The sequence below is a fragment of the Guillardia theta genome (assembly GCF_000315625.1).
Source record: "Guillardia theta CCMP2712 unplaced genomic scaffold GUITHscaffold_10, whole genome shotgun sequence".
Classification (NCBI taxonomy): Eukaryota; class Cryptophyceae; order Pyrenomonadales; family Geminigeraceae; genus Guillardia; species Guillardia theta.
In genome coordinates, this window is record NW_005434664.1 from 556,616 (window position 1) to 578,626 (window position 22,011).

Sequence of the window (22,011 nt, forward strand, 5' to 3'; positions counted from 1 at the left end):
TGCCTCCGGGTATCGCGTCTAAGGGATTTTATTCCTCCTGCATGCTCCTGCTGCTTGTTGCTTGATTGCTTGACCCTTAGGCTGCTTGTCTGCGCGGCTTCGCGCTTGGGCTGGCGGTGCCGCGTCTGGGTGCCAGCAGTGCTGGTTCTTTTCGGGCTTGTGTTTTGTGTGTGATTGTGCAGCTTCTCGCTGTGTGCCTGGAGCCCAAGCGCGAAGCCGCGCAGACAAGCAGCCTAAGGGTCAAGCAATCAAGCAACAAGCAGCAGGAGCATGCAGGAGGAATAAAATCCCTTAGACGCGATACCCGGAGGCAGCCGACTGACCACTGTCAGTCGAGACGTCCGCTGCCGCCACAAAGCGGGCGGCCGCGGACGGAGAAAGGGCAGCCGCCGACAAGGAGCCGGCGTTGCCCGGGGATCCGCCTGGGGCAGCGGACGGAGGGAGGCTGGACACATGAACACGGTACCGCTCGAGGTAGTCCTCCTCGCTACCTCGCTAGCCTCCGAGTCAGCGGTAGCCGAGTCAGTGGTAGCCGCCCGTGACGGCGGCGACGCCGCGGCCGCGAATGTCCAGTAAATCCTAGCAGCCCAAGGACCGGCGTGACCCGACCGATGCCGGGGAGGAAGCAGGCGAGCTCGGACCAGCAGCAAGCACCCCAGTGGTGTCGAGCTCTCCGGAGGCACCCGACGTCACAGTACAGGATTCACAGTGAGGGACGGAGACGCCTCCGAGTCGCCAGCTCCGCGCCCATCATCGGGGCCACTCGAAGGGTTTCCCCCATCGGAGTCGGAGACCTCCGGCGAAGACTCCTCGGGCGACTCGACAAAGTCCGAGGAGGAGCTGTCCTCTGGCTCGAGGAGTGCTTGCGCCCGCAAGGGCGTCATGCGCCTCGCACCAGACAAGAGCGCTTCCAGCGTCAGCTGCATGGTGAGGCGCTGATAGGTGGCGGCGCGTTTGCGAGCCAAGACCTCAGCAGCAGGTCCGTCATCAGGCACGAAGTGCCGACCAAACGCCGCATCCTCAAGAGGCATCGAGCGCTGAGCAATGATGTCCGCCAGATACCAGATGAAGCGGAGGGTGTCAGGATGCAGGGTACCGTCCGTCGAGATGGCAAGAGGGATGAACGCTCGAGGAGGAGTAGTCATAGTCATGGCATATGCAGCGCGATGTTTGCGAATCTTCTCAGACGCTGCAACATGGAGGGCGTCGAGGTTGACCTCCCCCCACTTGGTCAGGTCGGGAGAGCTACCAATGTAAGGGTGGACCAACGTCACGTCCGCCATCAAGCCCCAGCTTGTTCCTGCTTTGTTTTGCTTGAGGCACTTTTTATCTTCTGCCAGTAAATCCTATATATAGCCCTCTGGGTGCCAGCAGTGCTGGTTCTTTTCGGGCTTGTGTTTTGTGTGTGTTTGTGCAGCTTCTCGCTGTGGACTGTGTGCCTGCCGGTTCAGCTTGTTCCTGCTTTATTTTGCTTGAGGCACTTTTTACCTTCTGCCAGAAAATCCTATACCTCTCGTACTGCTCGGACCCTCGGTCGCGGATTCCAGGGATGTGGATATCGCCCTTCATCTTGCGGCCATGAGGATGGGAGGGTACCTGCCGTCGAGAACGAGGATCCCCCACTGTATCGATGACGCTCTGAAGACCAGCTTCGTTCAGCATCGACCGAATCGTACGAGTAAGGTTGTCATGCGCCGTGGGAAGCTTGGAGGATCGGCGTTTGTAGGTCTGGAGATGATGTGCAGCAACGGAGGGATCGAGCTCGCGCTGACATCCATCACATTCCGTCGGACACTGGCAGATCGGCATGCCATGGAGATAGCAGTCGAGCATCTGAGCATAGCGGTGCGGGAAGGCCTTGCTTTGCCTTGAGGGGGTAGTAGCTCGAGACTCGCATCGGAGAGTGGCTCAGGTCTCGCTCAGGAAAATGAGCGAAGATGGTAGACTGCAAGACCCTATCCTGCGACTTGAGCGAGTGTGTCCTGCGGCTGTGCAAGGTGAGGATATCACGCTGCTGATCGGTCAGCGCAGCGCGAGCATGCACATGGCGAGGGAAGACGCGCATGACAAGAGGGGTCACATTTCGCTGCGCAGGGGGAGGAATGAAGTGCTCATGAGACGAGTCGACGAGAGCGCGCAAACCAGGGATGTGTACTTTTTGTGTGTGTTTGTGCAGCTTCTCGCTGTGGACTGTGTGCCTTCCGGTTCAGCTTGTTCCTGCTTTGTTTTGCTTGAGGCACTTTTTACCTTCTGCCAGTAAATCCTGTGTGTGTACCACAGATGCCGAGGGGCGTCCTGCGGATGTGTACCACAGATGCCGGGGGGCGTCCTGCGTCATCAGGCACAGCAGGTACAGGATTTACTGGCAGAAGGTAAAAAGTGCCTCAAGCAAAACAAAGCACTGGGAACAAGCTGAACCGGCAGGCACACAGTCCACAGCGAGAAGCGGCACAAACACACACAAAACACAAGCCCGAAAAGAACCAGCACTGCTGGCACCCAGACGCGGCACCGCCAGCCCAAGCGCGAAGCCGCGCAGACAAGCAGCCTAAGGGTCAAGCAATCAAGCAACAAGCAGCAGGAGCATGCAGGAGGAATAAAATCCCTTAGACGCGATACCCGGAGGCAGCCGACTGACCACTGTCAGTCCGGCGAGACGTCCGCTGCCGCCACAAAGCGGGCGGCCGCGGACGGAGAAAGGGCAGCCGCCGACAAGGAGCCGGCGCTGCCCGGGTGTCCGCCTTGGGCAGCGGACGGAGGGAGGCTGGACACAGGAACACGGTACCACGGCGCATGACAACCTTACTCGTACGATTCGGTCGATGCTGAACGAAGCTGGTCTTCAGAGCGTCATCGATACAGTGGGGGATCCTCGTTCTCGACGGCAGGTACCCTCCCATCCTCATGGCCGCAAGATGAAGGGCGATATCCACATTCCTGGAATCCGCGATCGAGGGTCCGAGCAGTACGAGGGCTTGATGGCGCACGTGACGTTGGTCCACCCTTACTTTTTATCTTCTGCCAGTAAATCCTATAACTCCCTTACATTGGTAGCTCTGCCGACCTGACCAAGTGGGGGGAGGTCAACCTCGACGCCCTCCATGTTGCAGCGTCTGAGAAGATTCGCAAACACCGCGCTGCATATGCCATGACTACTCCTCCTCGAGCGTTCATCCCTCTTGCCATCTCGACGGACGGTACCCTGCATCCTGACACCCTCCGCTTCATCTGGTATCTGGCGGACATCATTGCTCAGCGCTCGATGCCTCTTGAGGATGCGGCGTTTGGTCGGCACTTCGTGCCTGATGACGGACCTGCTGCTGAGGTCTTGGCTCGCAAACGCGCCGCCACCTATCAGCGCCTCACCATGCAGCTGACGCTGGAAGCGCTCTTGTCTGGTGCGAGGCGCATGACGCCCTTGCAGGCGCAAGCACTTCTCGAGCCAGAGGACAGCTCCTCCTCGGACTTTGTCGAGTCGCCCGAGGAGTCTTCGCCGGAGGTCTCCGACTCCGATGGGGGACACCCTTCGAGTGGCCCCGACGATCGGCGCGGAGCTGGCGAGGCGTCTCCGTCCCTCACTGTGACGTCGGGTGCCTCCGGAGAGCTCGACACCACTGGGGTGCTTGCTGCTGGTCCGAGCTCGCCTGCTTCCTCCCCGGCATCGGTCGGGTCACCAGTAAATCCGATCAGTAAATCGGGTGCCAGTAAATCCGACAGTCCCTCCTTGTGCTTCAGCAAGAAGATCAGTGAAAGATTCAGCCTTGTAGATGCCGCGGAGCTCAGTAGTGTCCGTACCGCCCGATGAAGGTCACCCGCAGTGAACTGATGAATCGCCAACTGTCTTTGGCGCTCGCTCGCAGAGGTGAGGGACAGCGTAGGTCGCGGCGGAAGATGTTGAAGGGCGATATCCACCGTCCCTGGAATCCGCGATCGAGGGTCCGAGCAGTACGAGGGCTTGATGGCGGACGTGACGTTGGTCCACCCTTACATTGGTTTGCTTGAGGCACTTTTTACCTTCTGCCAGTAAATCCTATGTACCTGTATAGCATAGGATTTACTGGCAGAAGATAAAAAGTGCCTCAAGCAAAATAAAGCAGGATCAAGCTAAACCTCCAGGCACACTGCGCACAGCGAGAAGCTGCACAATCACACACAAAACACAAGCCCGAAAAGAACCAGCACTGCTGGCACCCAGACGCGGCACCGCCAGCCCAAGCGCGAAGCCGCGCAGACAAGCAAGCAACAAGCAGCCGACGTCACAGTGAGGGACGGAGACGCCTCGCCAGCTCCGCGCCGATCGTCGGGGCCACTCGAAGGGTGTCCCCCATCGGAGTCGGAGACCTCCGGCGAAGACTCCTCGGGCGACTCGACAAAGTCCGAGGAGGAGCTGTCCTCTGGCTCGAGAAGTGCTTGCGCCTGCAAGGGCGTCATGCGCCTCGCACCAGACAAGAGCGCTTCCAGCGTCAGCTGCATGGTGAGGCGCTGATAGGTGGCGGCGCGTTTGCGAGCCAAGACCTCAGCAGCAGGTCCGTCATCAGGCACGAAGTGCCGACCAAACGCCGCATCCTCAAGAGGTGACGGAATACAAGTTTGTTAGACTTGTACTAGTCCAAAGTCACGCAGATGTCACATCGACCTTAGTTGTAACAAGACAGTTTTTGCTCAAGACCGAGTTTAATGCACACAAATCCAGAATTGAGGAGCACATGAGAGATAGACTGTATGCTAGGATGTGAAACCCAAGCATCCAGACATGAGGGGACCTTAGCAAGACGGCTAGGAAGGCCTCCTCTTCGTCACATGTACTACATTGCCGCCTGCCACGTAAGTCGTCTTGGTTTACAGGAGAGTTTTTGTTAACTCGGCGCTATCTGACTGGCACGGCTGGCATACGTTCCATCCTCCCCCCGAGTTTCTGAAATAGTACGTTACATCGGACGTCAGAAAGTCACTCAACCAAGAGAATGTCAGCAGATCCAAGTCAAGATACGATGATACAACGTCAAGTTCACAGTCATGCTGAGTGGGAAATAACCATTCAAGGATTGTCCATTCTGAAGAAGATTTTCATGCAGGGCTGTTAGATGTGCGGCACAGAGATAAGGGGAGATGCCTGGCGAGCGGATGCAATGACGAGAGATGGAGGATAGGATAAGAGAGTCTGAAGAGAGAGAAGATAAGAGAGATAGAGAGGGAGAGAGAGAGTGCCCGCCGGCATTTGAAGACCAAAAGATAAATTTTTGAACCGTAAAGAACTTGTGACCAGAGATTGCTGCCGCAAGATTGGAACATCCGTTTCAAGGCATTTGAAGATTGTTGTGCAGTAGTACCTTGTTCGCCGATCCAGAAGTAGCTCCAGTTATGCATGCCACAGCCTAGCTCCATGACATGAAACTTCCGCCAGATCTCCTGGGAGTTCCATTTGATCCTACTCAAAGATCAAGAAAATAAGAATCGAATCAGCTTCAAGTGCGTTTCCACACGGTTAAGCAGATATTCGACCGACCAATCTGGCTGGGGAAAGGCTTGTTTTTCCTATTCGAAGATCAATCAAACAGATTGAGGCTGAGATGAGAGGCCTAAACAACTTGCGGCTAGAGAGAGAGCCTGATTGAAGAGAAGAGTCATCCGAATGTGTAAGGCTTGATAGAAAGTTGCATGAATTTTCAACAGTAACGGAAAACAATACCAAGAAAGAAAAAACTCCAGTAAACAATTCAACTAACCAAATATAAGATCAACATGATTGAGCATGTAATCGGGGCCCATAACCGACGGAATACAAGTTTGTTAGACTTGTACTAGTCCAAAGTCACGCAGATGTCACATCGACCTTAGTTGTAACAAGACAGTTTTTGCTCAAGACCGAGTTTAATGCACACAAATCCAGAATTGAGGAGCACATGAGAGATAGACTGTATGCTAGGATGTGAAACCCAAGCATCCAGACATGAGGGGACCTTAGCAAGACGGCTAGGAAGGCCTCCTCTTCGTCACATGTACTACATTGCCGCCTGCCACGTAAGTCGTCTTGGTTTACAGGAGAGTTTTTGTTAACTCGGCGCTATCTGACTGGCACGGCTGGCATACGTTCCATCAAGAGGCATCGAGCGCTGAGCAATGATGTCCGCCAGATACCAGATGAAGCGGAGGGTGTCAGGATGCAGGGTACCGTCCGTCGAGATGGCAAGAGGGATGAACGCTCGAGGAGGAGTAGTCATGGCATATGCAGCGCGATGTTTGCGAATCTTCTCAGACGCTGCAACATGGAGGGCGTCGAGGTTGACCTCCCCCCACTTGGTCAGGTCGGCAGAGCTACCAATGTAAGGGTGGACCAACGTCACGTCCGCCATCAAGCCCTCGTACTGCTCGGACCCTCGATCGCGGATTCCAGGAATGTGGATATCGCCCTTCATCTTGCGGCCATGAGGATGGGAGGGTACCTGCCGTCGAGAACGAGGATCCCCCACTGTATCGATGACGCTCTGAAGACCAGCTTCGTTCAGCATCGACCGAATCGTACGAGTAAGGTTGTCATGCGCCGTGGGAAGCTTGGAGGATCGGCGTTTGCAGGTCTGGAGATGATGTGCAGCAACGGAGGGATCGAGCTCGCGCTGACATCCGGTGGCATCACATTCCGTCGGACACTGGCAGATCGGCATGCCATGGAGATAGCAGTCGAGCATCTGAGCATAGCGGTGCGGGAAGGCCTTGAGGGGGTAGTAGCTCGAGACTCGCATCGGAGAGTGGCTCAGGTCTCGCTCAGGAAAATGAGCGAAGATGGTAGACTGCAAGACCCTATCCTGCGACTTGAGCGAGTGTGTCCTGCGGCTGTGCAAGGTGAGGATATCACGCTGCTGATCGGTCAGCGCAGCGCGAGCATGCACATGGCGAGGGAAGACGCGCATGACAAGAGGGGTCACATCGGTTCTGCACACCGTCGACTCGCGACGAAGCTTGCTTTGGCAGCGATTCGCTCATTTCTTGACCAGCACTTCCTCTCGTCTCACCCTCGAGCGATTCAGTTTGGGCTCGATCGAGACGGCTGTCTGAAGTTCTCGCAAACCGCGTCAGCGCTCCTGCCCCTTCACGCTCGCGGTGATGATGAGGATGTTGCCAACCCCACAGTGCTGGTGAGTTTGGATGCAAAGAACGCCTTCAACTCCCTCGACCGCCAGGCTCTCTTCGATGCAATCGAGGGACGTGCGAGTCGCGACTACTTTGATGGGAGCATCACTGAAGGCGCAAGCTTGCCCTCTTGCGAGCATCTCCGTTTGTTCGCCCGGGCCTCCTACCTCTCCAGCTACTATGGAGACTCTGCTGACCTTCGACTCTTTCACAAAAGTCAGTCAGCCTCCGTTCAGTGTACCTCGGGCGTCTGTCAGGGCGATGTCCCCTCCAGCGTGTTTTTCTGCCACAGTATCCACCCCCTGCTCCTCCATATCGCAGAGCTTTTTCCCTCTGTTCGAGTCTTGGCCTATGCTGACAACGTCGTGCTTGTCGGTCCACTCGAGGATGCCGTTGCAGCTACGTCCGCTATGAAGAAGTACATGGTGGCTGATCTGAAGCTAGAGATTCAACCTCGCGAGTCGAAAGTTTACATCCCCTCCTGGCATCAACACCCTGATCTCTCGCAGCTGAAGAAGAGCCTTAAGCGCCGTCTCAAGACTCAACTTCTTCACTTCGAGGTCGTCACTGGCGGGATTACACTGGCTTGGCGGCCTGCCTATCGGCACGGATGGATTTCATGCTAGTCAGCTCCGAGCGAAGGTTTCTACCCTCAACGAAGAGCTCTCGAAGCTCGGGCTCGTCCAGCATGGCTTCATGTTCAAGACGCTGGTGAGGGCGAGCCATCTCCAGAAGCTGCGCTCAGGCTTCTTCCTCCAGGGGTCATCTCCGTTTCTCCCGCGGGTCCAATCACAGATTCGTCGCTTTGACCTCTCTGTCCACCTGGCGCTTGAGAAATACCACCGCTGGCCTTCCTCGCAGTACCTCGCCGCGCATCCCGACCTGCTAGAGTTTGCGAGGTTCAAGCGGGAGCTTCCGCATAGTCGGGGAGGGGACGAGTTCACGCCCTCTGAGGGTCTACACCCCGCTGTTTACTATACGGCTATCGCTCGCTTCCTCGCCGCTTGGTACTCTGACCAGCCCATGTCCCGGATGTTGCCCTCTCCTCATAGCCTGGACGTTCACTGCTCGAGATCTCTCCGTGCCCAGAAGCATCCTCTGGCGACCTTCTTCGTTGAGGCGCACGACTTCGTCCATAATGCTGGAGCGATCCTCTACCGTCGTGTCAAGGCTCCTGCACCGGCTGCAGATGGCGCGGCGATCCCACCTGCCCCGGCTGCTGTGCCTGATGACGCAGGACGCCCCCCGGCATCTGTGGTACACATCCCTGGTTTGCGCGCTCTCGTCGACTCGTCATTACGTTCGCTTATAGCTTTAGTTAATTCTCGATCCTGTCCTTCTGGTACTAATCATGGACACGGCTCTAATTGCAATTTGTACCAGTCCTTCCCCCCCTGATGGCGCCTGGGGGTCTTCTGCCCTTGCCTGGAGTAGACCCCACCCTCACTCTCCCATGGGAAAAGAGTAGGTCGGGTGGGCGACTTGGCTGGGGCAAGGGTAGGTTGTGAACCTTTTATTCCAAGTATTTGCATGCAGAAATTTGTATCGGCGGCGTGCTATTCTTAGATTCAAACTGTACTGCATGACGACAATAAAATCAATTCTACACGCCTTCGTGGTACAAGAACAGTACCGAAAATCCTATCGACCCACCCATGCTTTTCTCTGTTGGATACAGCAGGCATAACCCCTGGTCAGAGGCGTGTATTCAAAATTTGAACTTTAACGTAAGGTACCCACCCTTGCTCATGTGTCATAATTCCCTAAAACAGGAGGGTGGTCGATACGGCACTCAATCTTGGGATCAGGGGGTGGGTGGTAAGGAATCCCCAACCCATCCCTCCCTCTCGATGCATGATGAATGTTGCCCATCCAGCGACCATCAGGCTACTGAAAGATGCCAAGACCAACATGGTGACAAAGGTCAAACATGAGAATCAAAGATGGTGGGTTTGAGTGGTATGCATGCTCACTTTGCAACTCTGATACTTTAGTGACAGATCCTGCTTCCCGGCGAGCAGTCATCGTGCATGGATCAGGATGCCCAAAGCTCTGCCCTTTTCAACGCTGCACTTGCACATATTACATGTGGTGATGCACTCAGGTTGGCATTGCTACTCCACATACAGGTTGATGACAGACGTTATATTGTCTAGATTGTTTAGAACCCCAATTCCAGCTTGAACAACATTGTTGAAGACGTGCAAACTGTTAGCGGCAATCTGTTTCTCAAAAACAGATCCCATCACGAATCACGGTGAGGCTGAGATCAAGTGAAGATTGATCTTCTCATGTTTGTGTATCAGGTAAGCATCGTGCATCCACATGAACAAGCAACACGGCATTTTTTTCCTTGGCACCTTCCTTCCTAGCAGAACAATGAACACATGTAAGATATTACATGCTCGTGACGATATCGACAGCAGACAAGTTTTACGACAAAAGAAAATTATGTAGGGATGATCTAAGTGTATCGAATACTTGCTGTTGGTGCTCAACATGTGGAGAAAAGACGATTTGAATGAATTCATGAGAATTCATGACAGTGGATCACTTCTGAAGCAACGTATCTCAATGTTGCATACATAGCTTGACTTCATATCCTTACATCGTGAGAGTTGACAACCTGTATGGAGTGAGCTTTTCTGCGTCACATCATCATGCTGAGATCTGCATGCAACTTTCCAGCGCAGTTGCAGAGTCATGTGCACAGGAGTTCTCTTGCAAGTAAACTAATTCCAAATCATGCTTAATGAAATGCGTACCGTCTGTTGATGCCTTGACCGAGAACAATCGTGTTACAGAGTATTGCTACTCGCTGCATGCGAAGCTGCTACTGTCTACAACACTCTAGAGTTCTGAACATCATATCAGTCCACAGCATGCAGGTTGCAAGGTTCCGAACGAACCGCGCTTCAAAGCAGGGCCATGAGCTTTGAATCGTGCTTGATAGAACACGTACACTCAGCTCAGTTCATGCTTTCGTGACCCTAGTTGGATGTTCATACACCTTGCCAATGCCCGTGAAACATGTTGCCGCTCCCATTCAAATGTATACTGTAAATCTGAGGCACAAAATTTCTAACATCAAATATCTTGAACTATGCAAAATCAAAATCCTTGATTACACTATGATGAGGCAAGAGCAGGATGCTCGTTGTCCCATCTTGTTTGTGAGGGCACGAGTGAAGGTTGAGCTGCTTTGACAAACAGCACTGGATATCTAGTGCAATACTTTACATCTCAAGCATTTGTTTATTGATAAAACATAACATTGTCGACTATGCGAATGAAAAATCATCACAGCAACACTTGGATGGTGCTTGATTCTGAACTTGCAAGATTAGATTACGATAATGATGATTGTATTCACAAAAGCAACACAACGACCGTGCTATCAAGATATCTCATCGACATTAACTTCGAATCTTGATGGTCTATCCGTCTTCGTCATTGATTAGCGTTGTGCATATCCCTGCACCATCGCGAGAGGGCTGAAGGGAGGGGGGGGGGGCTCGGGGGGTCTACCATCATAAAATGCTGGACTCTTAAAAGTATTGTAATTTGTACCATTAAAACAAATAAATTAGTATTACAGGACCCACCCCTGTGCATTTCCCTCTTCAAACTCTACCACGCCTGTATCAGAGCCCCACAGGAAAAAGAACCCCAAAACCAACAAGCGAACGTAATGCTCATGATGAGCACTTCATTCCTCCCCGGAGTCCCCCTGCGCAGCGAAATGTGACCCCTCTTGTCATGCGCGGCGCGTCTTCCCTCGCCATGTGCATGCTCGCGCTGCGCTGACCGATCAGCAGCGTGATATCCTCACCTTGCACAGCCGCAGGACACACTCGCTCAAGTCGCAGGATAGGGTCTTGCAGTCTACCATCTTCGCTCATTTTCCTGAGCGAGACCTGAGCCACTCTCCGATGCGAGTCTCGAGCTACTACCCCCTCAAGGCCTTCCCGCACCGCTATGCTCAGATGCTCGACTGAACTTCGGAATGTGATGGATGTCAGCGCGAGCTCGATCCCTCCGTTGCTGCACATCATCTCCAGACCTGCAAACGCCGATCCTCCAAGCTTCCCACGGCGCATGACAACCTTACTCGTACGATTCGGTCGATGCTGAACGAAGCTGGTCTTCAGAGCGTCATCGATACAGTGGGGGATCCTCGTTCTCGACGGCAGGTACCCTCCCATCCTCATGGCCGCAAGATGAAGGGCGATATCTGCTTGACCCTTAGGCTGCTTGTCTGCGCGGCTTCGCCGCGCTTGGGCTGGCGATGCCGCGTCTGGGTGCCAGCAGTGCTGGTTCTTTTCGGGCTTGTGTTTTGTGTGTGTTTGTGCAGCTTCTCGCTGTGGACTGTGTGCCTGCCGGTTCAGCTTGTTCCTGCTTTGTTTTGCTTGAGGCACTTTTTATCTTCTGCCAGTAAATCCTATATACTTGTGCCTGATGACGGACCTGCTGCTGAGGTCTTGGCTCGCAAACGCGCCGCCACCTATCAGCGCCTCACCATGCAGCTGACGCTGGAAGCGCTCTTGTCTGGTGCGAGGCGCATGACGCCCTTGCGGGCGCAAGCACTTCTCGAGCCAGAGGACAGCTCCTCCTCGGACTTTGTCGAGTCGCCCGAGGAGTCTTCGCCGGAGGTCTCCGACTCCGATGGGGGACACCCTTCGAGTGGCCCCGACGATCGGCGCGGAGCTGGCGAGGCGTCTCCGTCCCTCACTGTGACGTCGGGTGCCTCCGGAGAGCTCGACACCACTGGGGTGCTTGCTGCTGGTCCGAGCTCGCCTGCTTCGGTCCCCGGCATCGGTCGGGTCACGCCGGTCCTTGGGCATTGCCGCGGCGTCGCCGCCGTCACGGGCGGCTACCACTGACTTGGCTACCGCTGACTCGGAGGCTAGCGAGGAGGACTACCTCGAGCGGTACCGTGTTCATGTGTCCAGCCTCCCTCCGTCCGCTGCCCGGGCCTGGCGGACCCCCGGGCAGCGCCGGCTCCTTGTCGGCGGCTGCCCTTTCTCCGTCCGCCGGGCCGCCCGCTTTGTGGCGGCAGCGGACGTCTCGACTGACAGTGGTCAGTCGGCTGCCTCCGGGTATCGCGTCTAAGGGATTTTATTCCTCCTGCATGCTCCTGCTGCTTGTTGCTTGATTGCCTGACCCTTAGGCTGCTTGTCTGCGCGGCTTCGCGCTTGGGCTGGCGCTGCCGCGTCTGGGTGCCAGCAGTGCTGGTTCTTTTCGGGCTTGTGTTTTGTGTGTGTTTGCCAGTTGTGCAGCTTCTCGCTGTGGACTGTGTGCCTGCCGGTTCAGCTTGTTCCTGCTTTGTTTTGCTTGAGGCACTTTTTACCTTCTGCCAGTAAATGTTGCAGCGTCTGAGAAGATTCGCAAACACCGCGCTGCATATGCCATGACTACTCCTCCTCGAGCGTTCATCCCTCTTGCCATCTCGACGGACGGTACCCTGCATCCTGACCGTACACCCTCCGCTTCATCTGGTATCTCGCGGACATCATTGCTCAGCGCTCGATGCCTCTTGAGGATGCGGCGTTTGGTCGGCACTTCGTGCCTGATGACGGACCTGCTGCTGAGGTCTTGGCTCGCAAACGCGCCGCCACCTATCAGCGCCTCACTATGCAGCTGACGCTGGAGGCGCTCTTGTCTGGTGCGAGGCGCATGACGCCCTTGCGGGCGCAAGCACTTCTCGAGCCAGAGGACAGCTCGCCGGAGGTCTCCGACTCCGATGGGGGACACCCTTCGAGTGGCCCCGACGATCGGCGCGGAGCTGGCGAGGCGTCTCCGTCCCTCACTGTGACGTCGGCTGCTTGTTGCTTGCTTGTCTGCGCGGCTTCGCGCTTGGGCTGGCGGTGCCGCGTCTGGGTGCCAGCAGTGCTGGTTCTTTTCGGGCTTGTGTTTTGTGTGTGATTGTGCAGCTTCTCGCTGTGCGCAGTGTGCCTGGAGGTTTAGCTTGATCCTGCTTTATTTTGCTTGAGGCACTTTTTATCTTCTGCCAGTAAATCCTATGCTATACAGGTACATAGGATTTACTGGCAGAAGGTAAAAAGTGCCTCAAGCAAACCAATGTAAGGGTGGACCAACGTCACGTCCGCCATCAAGCCCTCGTACTGCTCGGACCCTCGATCGCGGATTCCAGGGACGGTGGATATCGCCCTTCAACATCTTCCGCCGCGACCTACGCTGTCCCTCACCTCTGCGAGCGAGCGCCAAAGACAGTTGGCGATTCATCAGTTCACTGCGGGTGACCTTCATCGGGCGGTACGGACACTACTGAGCTCCGCGGCATCTACAAGGCTGAATCTTTCACTGATCTTCTTGCTGAAGCACAAGGAGGGACTGTCGGATTTACTGGCAGAAGGTAAAAAGTGCCTCAAGCAAAACAAAGCAGGAACAAGCTAAACCTCCCACAAGAGAAGTTCCCTGCGTCGCCTGCCTTTGGAAGTGCTGACCACTGTCAGTCGAGACGTCCGCTGCCGCCACAAAGCGGGCGGTCGCGGACGAAGAAAGGGCAGCCGCCGACAAGGAGCCGGCGTTGCCCGGGGGCCCGGGTCCGCCTGGGGCAGCGGACGGCCCGTGACTCCGGGAGGCTGGACACAGGAACACGGTACCGCTCGAGGTAGTCCTCCTCGCTAGCCTCCGAGTCAGCGGTAGCCGAGACCAACACCGCCCGTGACGGCGGCGACGCCGCGGCAATATCAAGCAACAAGCAGCAGGAGCATGCAGGAGGAATAAAATCCCTTAGACGCCGCGATACCCGGAGGCAGCCGACTGACCACTGTCAGTCGAGACGTCCGCTGCCGCCACAAAGCGGGCGGCCGCGGACGGAGAAAGGGCAGCCGCCGACAAGGAGCCGGCGCTGCCCGGGTGTCCGCCTGGGGCAGCGGACGGAGGGAGGCTGGACACATGAACACGGTACCGCTCGAGGTAGTCCTCCTCGCTAGCCTCCGAGTCAGCGGTAGCCAAGTCAGTGGTAGCCGCCCGTGACGGCGGCGACGCCGCGGCAATGCCCAAGGACCGGCGTGACCCGACCGATGCCGGGGAGGAAGCAGGCGAGCTCGGACCAGCAAAGTGCCGACCAAACGCCGCATCCTCAAGAGGCATTGAGCGCTGAGCAATGATGTCCGCCAGATACCAGATGAAGCGGAGGGTGTCAGGATGCAGGGTACCGTCCGTCGAGATGGCAAGAGGGATGAACGCTCGAGGAGGAGTAGTCATGGCATATGCAGCGCGATGTTTGCGAATCTTCTCAGACGCTGCAACATGGAGGGCGTCGAGGTTGACCTCCCCCCACTTGGTCAGGTCGGCAGAGCTACCAATGTAAGCCGGGGTGGACCAACGTCACGTCCGCCATCAAGCCCTCGTACTGCTCGGACCCTCGATCGCGGATTCCAGGAATGTGGCCCAAGGACCGTGCGGCGTGACCCGACCGATGCCGGCCGGGGCCCGCCGGGGGACTCCCGGAAGCAGGCGAGCTCGGACCAGCAGCAAGCACCGTGCCGCCACCCCACTCCGGAGGCACCCGACATCACAGTGAGCCTGGGACGGAGACGCCTCGCCAGCTCCGCGCCGGTCGTCGGCGCGGCCCTCAGTCGGAGACCTCCGGCGAAGACTCAGGCTCCTCGGGCGACTCTCACTCGACAAAGTCCGAGGAGGAGCTGTCCTCTGGCTCGAGAAGTGCCCGGGCCGGGCCGGGCGTCATGCGCCTCGCACCAGACAAGAGCGCCTCCAGCGTCAGCTGCACGGATTTACTGGCAGAAGGTAAAAAGTGCCTCAAGCAAAACAAAGCAGGAACCCTAAGGGTCAGGCAATCAAGCAACAAGCAGCAGGAGCATGCAGGAGGAATAAAATCCCTTAGACGCGATACCCGAAGGCAGCCGACTGACCACTGTCAGTCGAGACGTCCGCTGCCGCCACAAAGCGGGCGGCCGCGGACGGAGAAAGGGCAGCCGCCGACAAGGAGCCGGCGTTGCCCGGGTGTCCGCCTTGGGCAGCGGACGGAGGGAGGCTGGACACAGGAACACGGTACCGCTCGAGGTAGTGGGGGATCCTCGTTCTCGACGGCAGGTACCCTCCCATCCTCATGGCCCGGCGCAAGATGAAGGGCGATATCCACATTCCTGGAATCCGCGATCGAGGGTCCGAGCAGTACGAGGGCTTGATGGCGGACGTGACGTTGGTCCACCCTTACATTGGTAGCTCTGCCGACCTGACCAAGTGGGGGGAGGTCAACCTCGACGCCCTCCAGGCTGGACACAGGAACACGGTACCGCTCGCTAGCCTCCGAGTCAGCGGTAGCCAAGTCAGTGGTAGCCGCCCGTGACGGCGGCGACGCCGCAGCAATGCCCAAGGACCGGCGTGACCCGACCGATGCCGGGGAGGAAGCAGCCTGAGGCGAGCTCGGACCAGCAGCAAGCACCCCAGTGGTGTCGAGCTCTCCGGCCCTGAGGCACCAGGACTCCTGACTCCGCATGCAGGAGGCCGCCGCCGGACTGACCACTGTCAGTCCGGCGAGACGTCCACTATGGAGTACTGTGTGACTTCAACCACAGTGACTTGAGACTTCAGTGAGCGGGTAGTGAACGGCCGAGTTCCGACTCGCGGCGGGCCGCCGCGGCGCCGCCCGGCGGCCGGCCGCCCGGGGCGAGGTCACGGTACCGGGTAGTTCTGTCGGAGGCAGGCTTGCTATAGCCGATGAGTAAATCTGGGAAGAGACATCGGTTGCGAAGAGACACGATGGCCTTCGGCGCTTCAATGACAATGCTGGCACAGATGAGCCCCTGGGTATGCAGCCGCTGACTCGAATATGAGCTGATCATCCGACTCTTGTTCTTTATCACTTTATCTTGTTGCTTTTTTGTCGGCTCATGTATCCTCTCTTGTTGTCACCCCTGCAATCCTCTTTTACTAATGCTATTGCAATGCTTTTGCACACGTAGCTTGTGTTTCCTTGCTTCTAATGATTGATTTTGGTGAATTGCTTTTCTCTATAGATTCATAATTGCAATGCTTTTGATTTGTCTCCACTTATTCAATATGATCGATTTGCTCAAAATGATCTTGAAATGATTTACGTTCTTCCTGAATCAAGCTGGTGTCAGATAGCATGTGCGATTACACACTCCATTGGAAGTTGATTCACTCTTGTTTGTGATAATGAACTTTGATTCCGTGTGTGGTGCAGCATTGCCCCTAGATTGCATCTAATTCTGTTCCCGTACTTCCTTTCTCGTTTTACAAACTTGCTTAGAAATGTAAAATTTTGATGTCGACTCGATGTATATTGAATTGAATCACTTAATTACCGATCTTGAGTTCCTGTTGGTTTTTGAAGGGTGGTGAAAGACTTTTACTCTCATTATCTTCTCATGAGTTCATTTTGATGACTGCTGAGTGATGCTTTGCTATATGAACACTGTCTTCATGCATTGGTCAAATGGGATGTTTGTGCATAGTGACCATTGCGAATGGATAAAAATCCACAAAAGTGATGGGTCAATCGTTACTTTTCTGATTTAAAGCGACGAAAGCATCTTGTACGTTTGCGGATTATGATAACAAACTTGGTTTTCTTGATTGGCTTTGTCACTCAAAAATTGTGATGCATCAGTGTGACCCTGTTCTGTGCGTTGATACAGAATCACAAATCGTTTTGATTTTCTATCTTTTTTAAAAGTTACTCTTGAACTCATTTAGTTTTCAGGCTGAACACTGGTCCTGGTTCAAGCCAAGGTGTGACTCTATCATGACCGAGCATGGAGAGAAGGATCCTATCCCTGATACCTGTGTACCAATCTAAATCGTTCACAAATCGGCTTTAGTTCTTGGTAGAAATTCCATTTCACTCTTATTCCATCATCTCCTGCATCAGATGCAAGAACTTCACAATAAACAAAATTTCTCCTGATCTTGAAATTCCGCGTAGTTTATGGATGTTCCAGCACTGTGACTGTTCACATCGTCCCGCGAGTAGTTGTGACCTTTTACACAAGTAGATAGCAACACAGAGACCATTCACCAACGATGTGCAAATCGATGCAAGGACTGCACGTGTAAGGTTCAAAACATTTATTTTAACCCAATGTACACCACAAAGGACTAGTGAAAGAAACTTTGTGATCCCCCGATGTAATCAATAACTTACTCCCAGCCCTCCTCGGACTTGGAGATGACAAAGCTGGCAACATTGGCAATGTCATCATCAGAGAGACGTCCACCGAAGGCAGGCATGGCGTTCTTTCCGTTAGTGACCTGGGTGATCACAGCCTTCTCGTTGAATCCACCGGTGAGGAACTGTAACACAAGACAATCAATTGATCAAAAAAGATGTGTAAACACAACTCTTACCTTCTCAATGGCAGCCTTCTCGAGGGTGTGGTCGGGAACAACAGAGTTCTGGCCGCCAGCGTGGCAGGCAGCGCAGTTCGCGTTGAAGACCTTCTCGCCAGCATCAACATCGCCAGCGAAAGCAGGACCAGCGGCGAGGATAGCAGCTCCAGCAGCAGCAACCTTGGCGACTCCAGTCACCTCCTTGGCCTGCAATGTCGTCACAAACTTTCAAGATACTTCTTACAAGCAACAAAACAACACATATGGGCATTAGGGTTATCGGAACAAGCAAGGCGCATCGACTTACAGAGGCACGGAGGGTGAGGGGGCCCGGAGCGGAGAAGGCGGCGGCAGAAGCGATGGCAGCAGCAAAGGCAGCGGTCCTGAGCATGACGAGAGGTACTGGCCTCGGTTCGCGACGAGGCTATAAAGCCCTTACCCTGTCCCCCCCTTACCCCACCTCCCCCAGTCACTGCCAGGTTTTTACTAGGGTAGGGTCATGTAGGTACAACAGTGTACCTACCGAGGAGCGAGGGGGGAGTGAAGGGTGGGGTGGTACAAGACGTTAATGGTATGAGATTGTCAAATAGAATCGGGGCTGGTACTAATAGTGGTACGGATTTATAGAAGGAGATTGTACTGAGATATGACTCTATAATTCTCGAGAATTTATGGTCTCCTCGCAGAATTTGTACCAAGTTCGTACAATTTGTACCGTTTTTTGAGACCAAAACAAACATAGGTTCATTACCGAGAGACAGAAATTTAAAAAACAGTAGCTTTCGTCCAAACAGTACTCTTTGAATTGAAAGCAAAATATTTATTCGATACTAATACTGTACCAGCTCACTTTTAATACCACCGCTTTGACTCGTACGAAGTCAGAAACTTGAAATAAATCCCTGACCTACCCCAATTGAATTTGTGAAGTTTACTTCGAATGATATCATTAATATTCCAAATCAGTTAAAGCATTTAGGACTCACACAGCCAAAGAATTTCAATTGAATCTTACACCACCACCCCACCATACCTCATCCCATATTGACCGGGGTTTTATCATGGGTGGGTGGGTGAGTCAAAGAGGTGACTCAGGCCGCTGAGGCCTTTGAATGGCGGAGCCTCGAGCGGCGGCTCGGCCCCCGGACTCAGGCCAGCCTCGGAGCCTCGCGGCTCATCTGACAGTGAGCGGCCGCCCGGACCGAGTCCGGCCCGAGGTCACCCCGAGTCAAGTTTCGAGTGTGGCAATGTACGGAGTACCCTTTACTCAAAGTTAAGTTAAAAATCAGTACGAGGACAATCAGGCCCCGGTACGGTACGGTACGGTACTGGCGGCCCAGGCGGCCCTACCGCCGTAGTACGGCGTCACCGGGCCGCCGGGCCTGCCAGAACTCGGAAAGCCGGCGGTTGGGGGGCCACTGAGCCTCCCGGAGGCACTGCACAGCGGCCTGGCCGCACTGCTACTATCGGATGATCACGGTAGTTAGTACCGTAGTCACTGGCCTCCCGGGCTGCCAGTGAGGGCCAGTGAGTCAGTCCGGCGGTGTGGCAACCCCGGCTTCAAGTTGCCAGCCGCTAAGTTGAAGTGACGCGGCGGTGGCCCGCTCGGCCGGGCGGCCGCGGCGACGGCCCGGTCACCCGGGCCGCGGCGCGGCTATGATGCTGAGATTGACTCCGGGTGACCGGCCCGGCCGGGCCGCCGCCCGGCCGGGACTCGCGGCCCCGGCAATGATGCCATGACTCTGTGATGCCGGGGCCGCCGCGGCCCGGTGCCCGGCCGCGGTCACGGTGCCAGTGGAGCCGGGAGGGAAGGCCCCGGGCCTCCGAGCCTCGTCACTGAGTCAGGAGTGGATGCTTGGAGGACTCCGGGATGTACGGTTCGATGGGATCTCTTAAGTCTTTTCGGGGCAGGCTCGGGGCGCAGTCCAGGCGCCAGCATACCGTCAAGGGTTAAATATTCATGATGGGCAATGGGAAATTTCAAATTTATCTCTGAATATTTCAATTTTTTTTTCAAATTGTGTTATACATCCCTTCCATTTTCAGTTCTTGTTGAATTTGTTATGTGCTGGTGTCCCATGCTTGGAAAAAAAAGTGAAGCCAAGTACACAACGAGGCATGAAAATTTATATCAAAATTTCAACTTCCACTGACGAGCAACGATTGCTTCCAAACAAATTTCAATTTTGTTTGCGTCCCGTTCCATACCCCGTTTGGTGAGGGCATTTCAACCTGATCATGTGCTATGCCCCTTCAATATGCGAATGTCTTTCTTAATGGAGCGCATAAGATAAATTGAAGCACGTCCTCTCTTCGGCATCTGGGACCACCCCTTCGGCCTACCGACCTTTATAAAACATTATTGAATAAAAAGACCGAAATTGTAGTTTGTCGAGTTGCAGTAGGGCCCTAGGGGGTGGGTATTTCAGGGGGGTAGGGGTGGGAAAACTCAGGGTCTTTGACAGTATTCCATGGGGGTTTATGAGAGCAACAAATGCTTTGGAAGGGTGGGTGGGGAGGGGGTAGACACTCTTGGAAGGTTCATCAGGAAGGAGGGTGGGGGTACTGCTTGCCTTGCAACAGGTCACAGGGCCACTGATTGGTAGCATTGTGGAGGTAGGGGTAGGGAGGTTGGGGAGGGGTGGTGGTTATTTCATAGGGGTGTCAAGCTCATGGATAGCGTGGGTCTAGGGAGGGTGGGGGTGCAAGACCACCTAATGGGCGCGACAATCATAAGGGTGGAGGGTGGGGTACATGGGTCCCTTCCCGCCACATCATGCTGTGTGGGGAGGCAGCGTGGGCAAGAGTGCAGAGGGGCAAGAGCGAGGCAGGAGTCTGGGACATTGAGGTGGAATGCAGAGAGAGTTAGAGATGGAAGAAGATAAAGATGGTTGTTGATGGAGTTGAAACTGAGAAGAGTCTTTGATAACAGAGGAAAGGCGATGACAATTAGGATACGAAGGCGCTAAGGGCTCGGGTCTGGCAGGCCATGAATGTATACATGATACGTTGGTTAATGGATTATTCCCCCCTGCTGTTTTGTTCCTCTCCCTCTCCTCCAATACTCTTTCATCCTTCTTCCTGCTTTAAACACCTACTCCGCTGTAATTACGAAAAACGGCTTGTAAAGTGTTTGCAAGGCATTTGATACAAGTGCAGGTGTTGATGCCCTGGTCTGAAAGCATCATATTTTGACTGGATTCTTCACGTTTTGGATACTACTGGGTTAGCTTCTTGAGATGGCTCGACTGCGTTTGGCCTTGCTTCATGTTTATGTGATCGCTTCCCTTTCAATTTTAGCACTTCCAACTTCTGGAAACGACCTAGCGGATCTCTTCGCGAGGTTAACGATTTTGGACGGCCAGGAACAAAATGTTGCAACATCTGTCAATCCCTTGGCTTTCCATCCTGCCAGACTTTTTAGCGTGAGACAAACGTGTCCGACACCTCAAACTTGCAAGTATCCTTCGTCTATGTTGAACAAGCTTTCTACCTTTACTGGAGCCAACAAGGCAGGGACAAGCATTGTTATTGACAAGAAACCCGTCGACACCAAGACACCAACATTATTCGATTCTTTGGTGATGCGTGGATTCCGTCGGGTGGATGCGGAATTGGAACCGCAGCCCCCTACAAACACAAATAAGGTAAGCTGTAGTGTGCCTGCAGCATAGAAAGCAGACCTGAGCATCAAACCTTATAGGTTCTAGTGTTGAATGCTTCGTTTGAGCCCTTGTCGATCGTCTCGGCCACACGGTAAAGCCTGTCAGCACAGTAAAATCGTTCGATTGACCAATATTGTTGCAGAGCTCTGAGCTTGCTCTGGGAGGGCAAGGCGTCCATGGTTGTAGACAAAGGGAAAACGTGGAAATCTTGTGGGGGACAGCATGTTCATATTCCGTCTGTTGTGTCCTTGAGAAGATATGTCAAGGTTGTTGCCTCGCTTCATCATTCTGTGTGACAGGTCAACAGGTCCATCCAAAGATGCCCCCCTTGAATCGCAGGACTGTGCTCCTGCGCGATGAGGGGAAGTGCCAGTATGTTTCATGCAAGCGAGGGGGGATGCCACGCTCACTATGAACAGATACTGCGGTGACTTTGCCGAGAGCATCGATCATATCATACCTCGTGCGAAGTGAGTTCTTGAAGCTCTTTGCTTGTACACCCTCACATTTGATATAGGGGGGGAGGAACCACGTGGGAGAATGTGGTTGCCGCATGTAAGGCTTGCAATGGAAGAAAAGCTGCCTTCTACCTCAAGGACACGAACCTCAAGCTCAAGAAGCAGCCTGGCCCTCCAACGTCAGTCTGTTGGGTCCATGCTGCTGTATGGAAGGTTCGGTGTCAATCATGAACTAATCGAGACCTTGATGGAATGAGCAGGTGGACCCACGATGGAAACCATACATTGGCGGGCTTACGTGGAACGAGCTGGAGTCAAGACTAAGCAAGAAGCAGACGCCTGCCAAGAAAGGCAAATCGAAGGCGAAGCGCGGCAAGGTGAAGGGAATCTCATACATCTCTTCAACTCACATGACT

The 22,011-nt window shown here is 54.5% G+C and overlaps 5 protein-coding genes across 5 annotated transcripts; 4 read left to right on the top strand and 1 right to left on the bottom strand.

Annotated features, from left to right (window-relative positions):
* Nucleotides 1–2,822: 2,822 nt before the first annotated feature.
* On the top strand, nt 2,823–4,486 carry GUITHDRAFT_102460 (hypothetical protein; the record flags this gene model as incomplete). Its single annotated transcript, XM_005838771.1, has 3 exons — nt 2,823–2,956; nt 3,055–3,669; nt 4,117–4,486. 3 exons carry the CDS (start codon nt 2,823–2,825, stop codon nt 4,484–4,486), a joined length of 1,119 nt encoding a protein of 372 aa, XP_005838828.1.
* Nucleotides 4,487–6,770: 2,284 nt separating this feature from the next.
* GUITHDRAFT_102462 (hypothetical protein) lies at nt 6,771–8,526 on the top strand (the record flags this gene model as incomplete). The annotated part of the gene is made up of 3 exons (XM_005838772.1): nt 6,771–7,688; nt 7,759–7,839; nt 7,888–8,526. 3 exons carry the CDS (start codon nt 6,771–6,773, stop codon nt 8,524–8,526), a joined length of 1,638 nt encoding a protein of 545 aa, XP_005838829.1.
* A 2,729-nt stretch (nt 8,527–11,255) lies between these two features.
* GUITHDRAFT_102463 (hypothetical protein) lies at nt 11,256–12,011 on the top strand (the record flags this gene model as incomplete). The annotated part of the gene is made up of 4 exons (XM_005838773.1): nt 11,256–11,321; nt 11,378–11,429; nt 11,483–11,510; nt 11,564–12,011. The coding sequence occupies 4 exons, from the start codon at nt 11,256–11,258 to the stop codon at nt 12,009–12,011; spliced, it is 594 nt and encodes a 197-aa protein (XP_005838830.1).
* Nucleotides 12,012–17,195: 5,184 nt separating this feature from the next.
* GUITHDRAFT_84887 (hypothetical protein) lies at nt 17,196–17,873 on the bottom strand. Its single transcript, XM_005838774.1, has 3 exons — nt 17,780–17,873; nt 17,491–17,679; nt 17,196–17,436 (listed from the first exon to the last, which is right to left on the bottom strand). Exons 1-3 carry the CDS (start codon nt 17,861–17,863, stop codon nt 17,284–17,286), a joined length of 426 nt encoding a protein of 141 aa, XP_005838831.1. The 5' UTR covers nt 17,864–17,873; the 3' UTR covers nt 17,196–17,283.
* A 2,838-nt stretch (nt 17,874–20,711) lies between these two features.
* On the top strand, nt 20,712–21,919 carry GUITHDRAFT_134187 (hypothetical protein; the record flags this gene model as incomplete). Its single annotated transcript, XM_005838775.1, has 7 exons — nt 20,712–21,119; nt 21,176–21,228; nt 21,280–21,403; nt 21,445–21,509; nt 21,557–21,607; nt 21,655–21,774; nt 21,856–21,919. The coding sequence occupies 7 exons, from the start codon at nt 20,712–20,714 to the stop codon at nt 21,917–21,919; spliced, it is 885 nt and encodes a 294-aa protein (XP_005838832.1).
* Between the last annotated feature and the right edge of the window lie 92 nt (nt 21,920–22,011).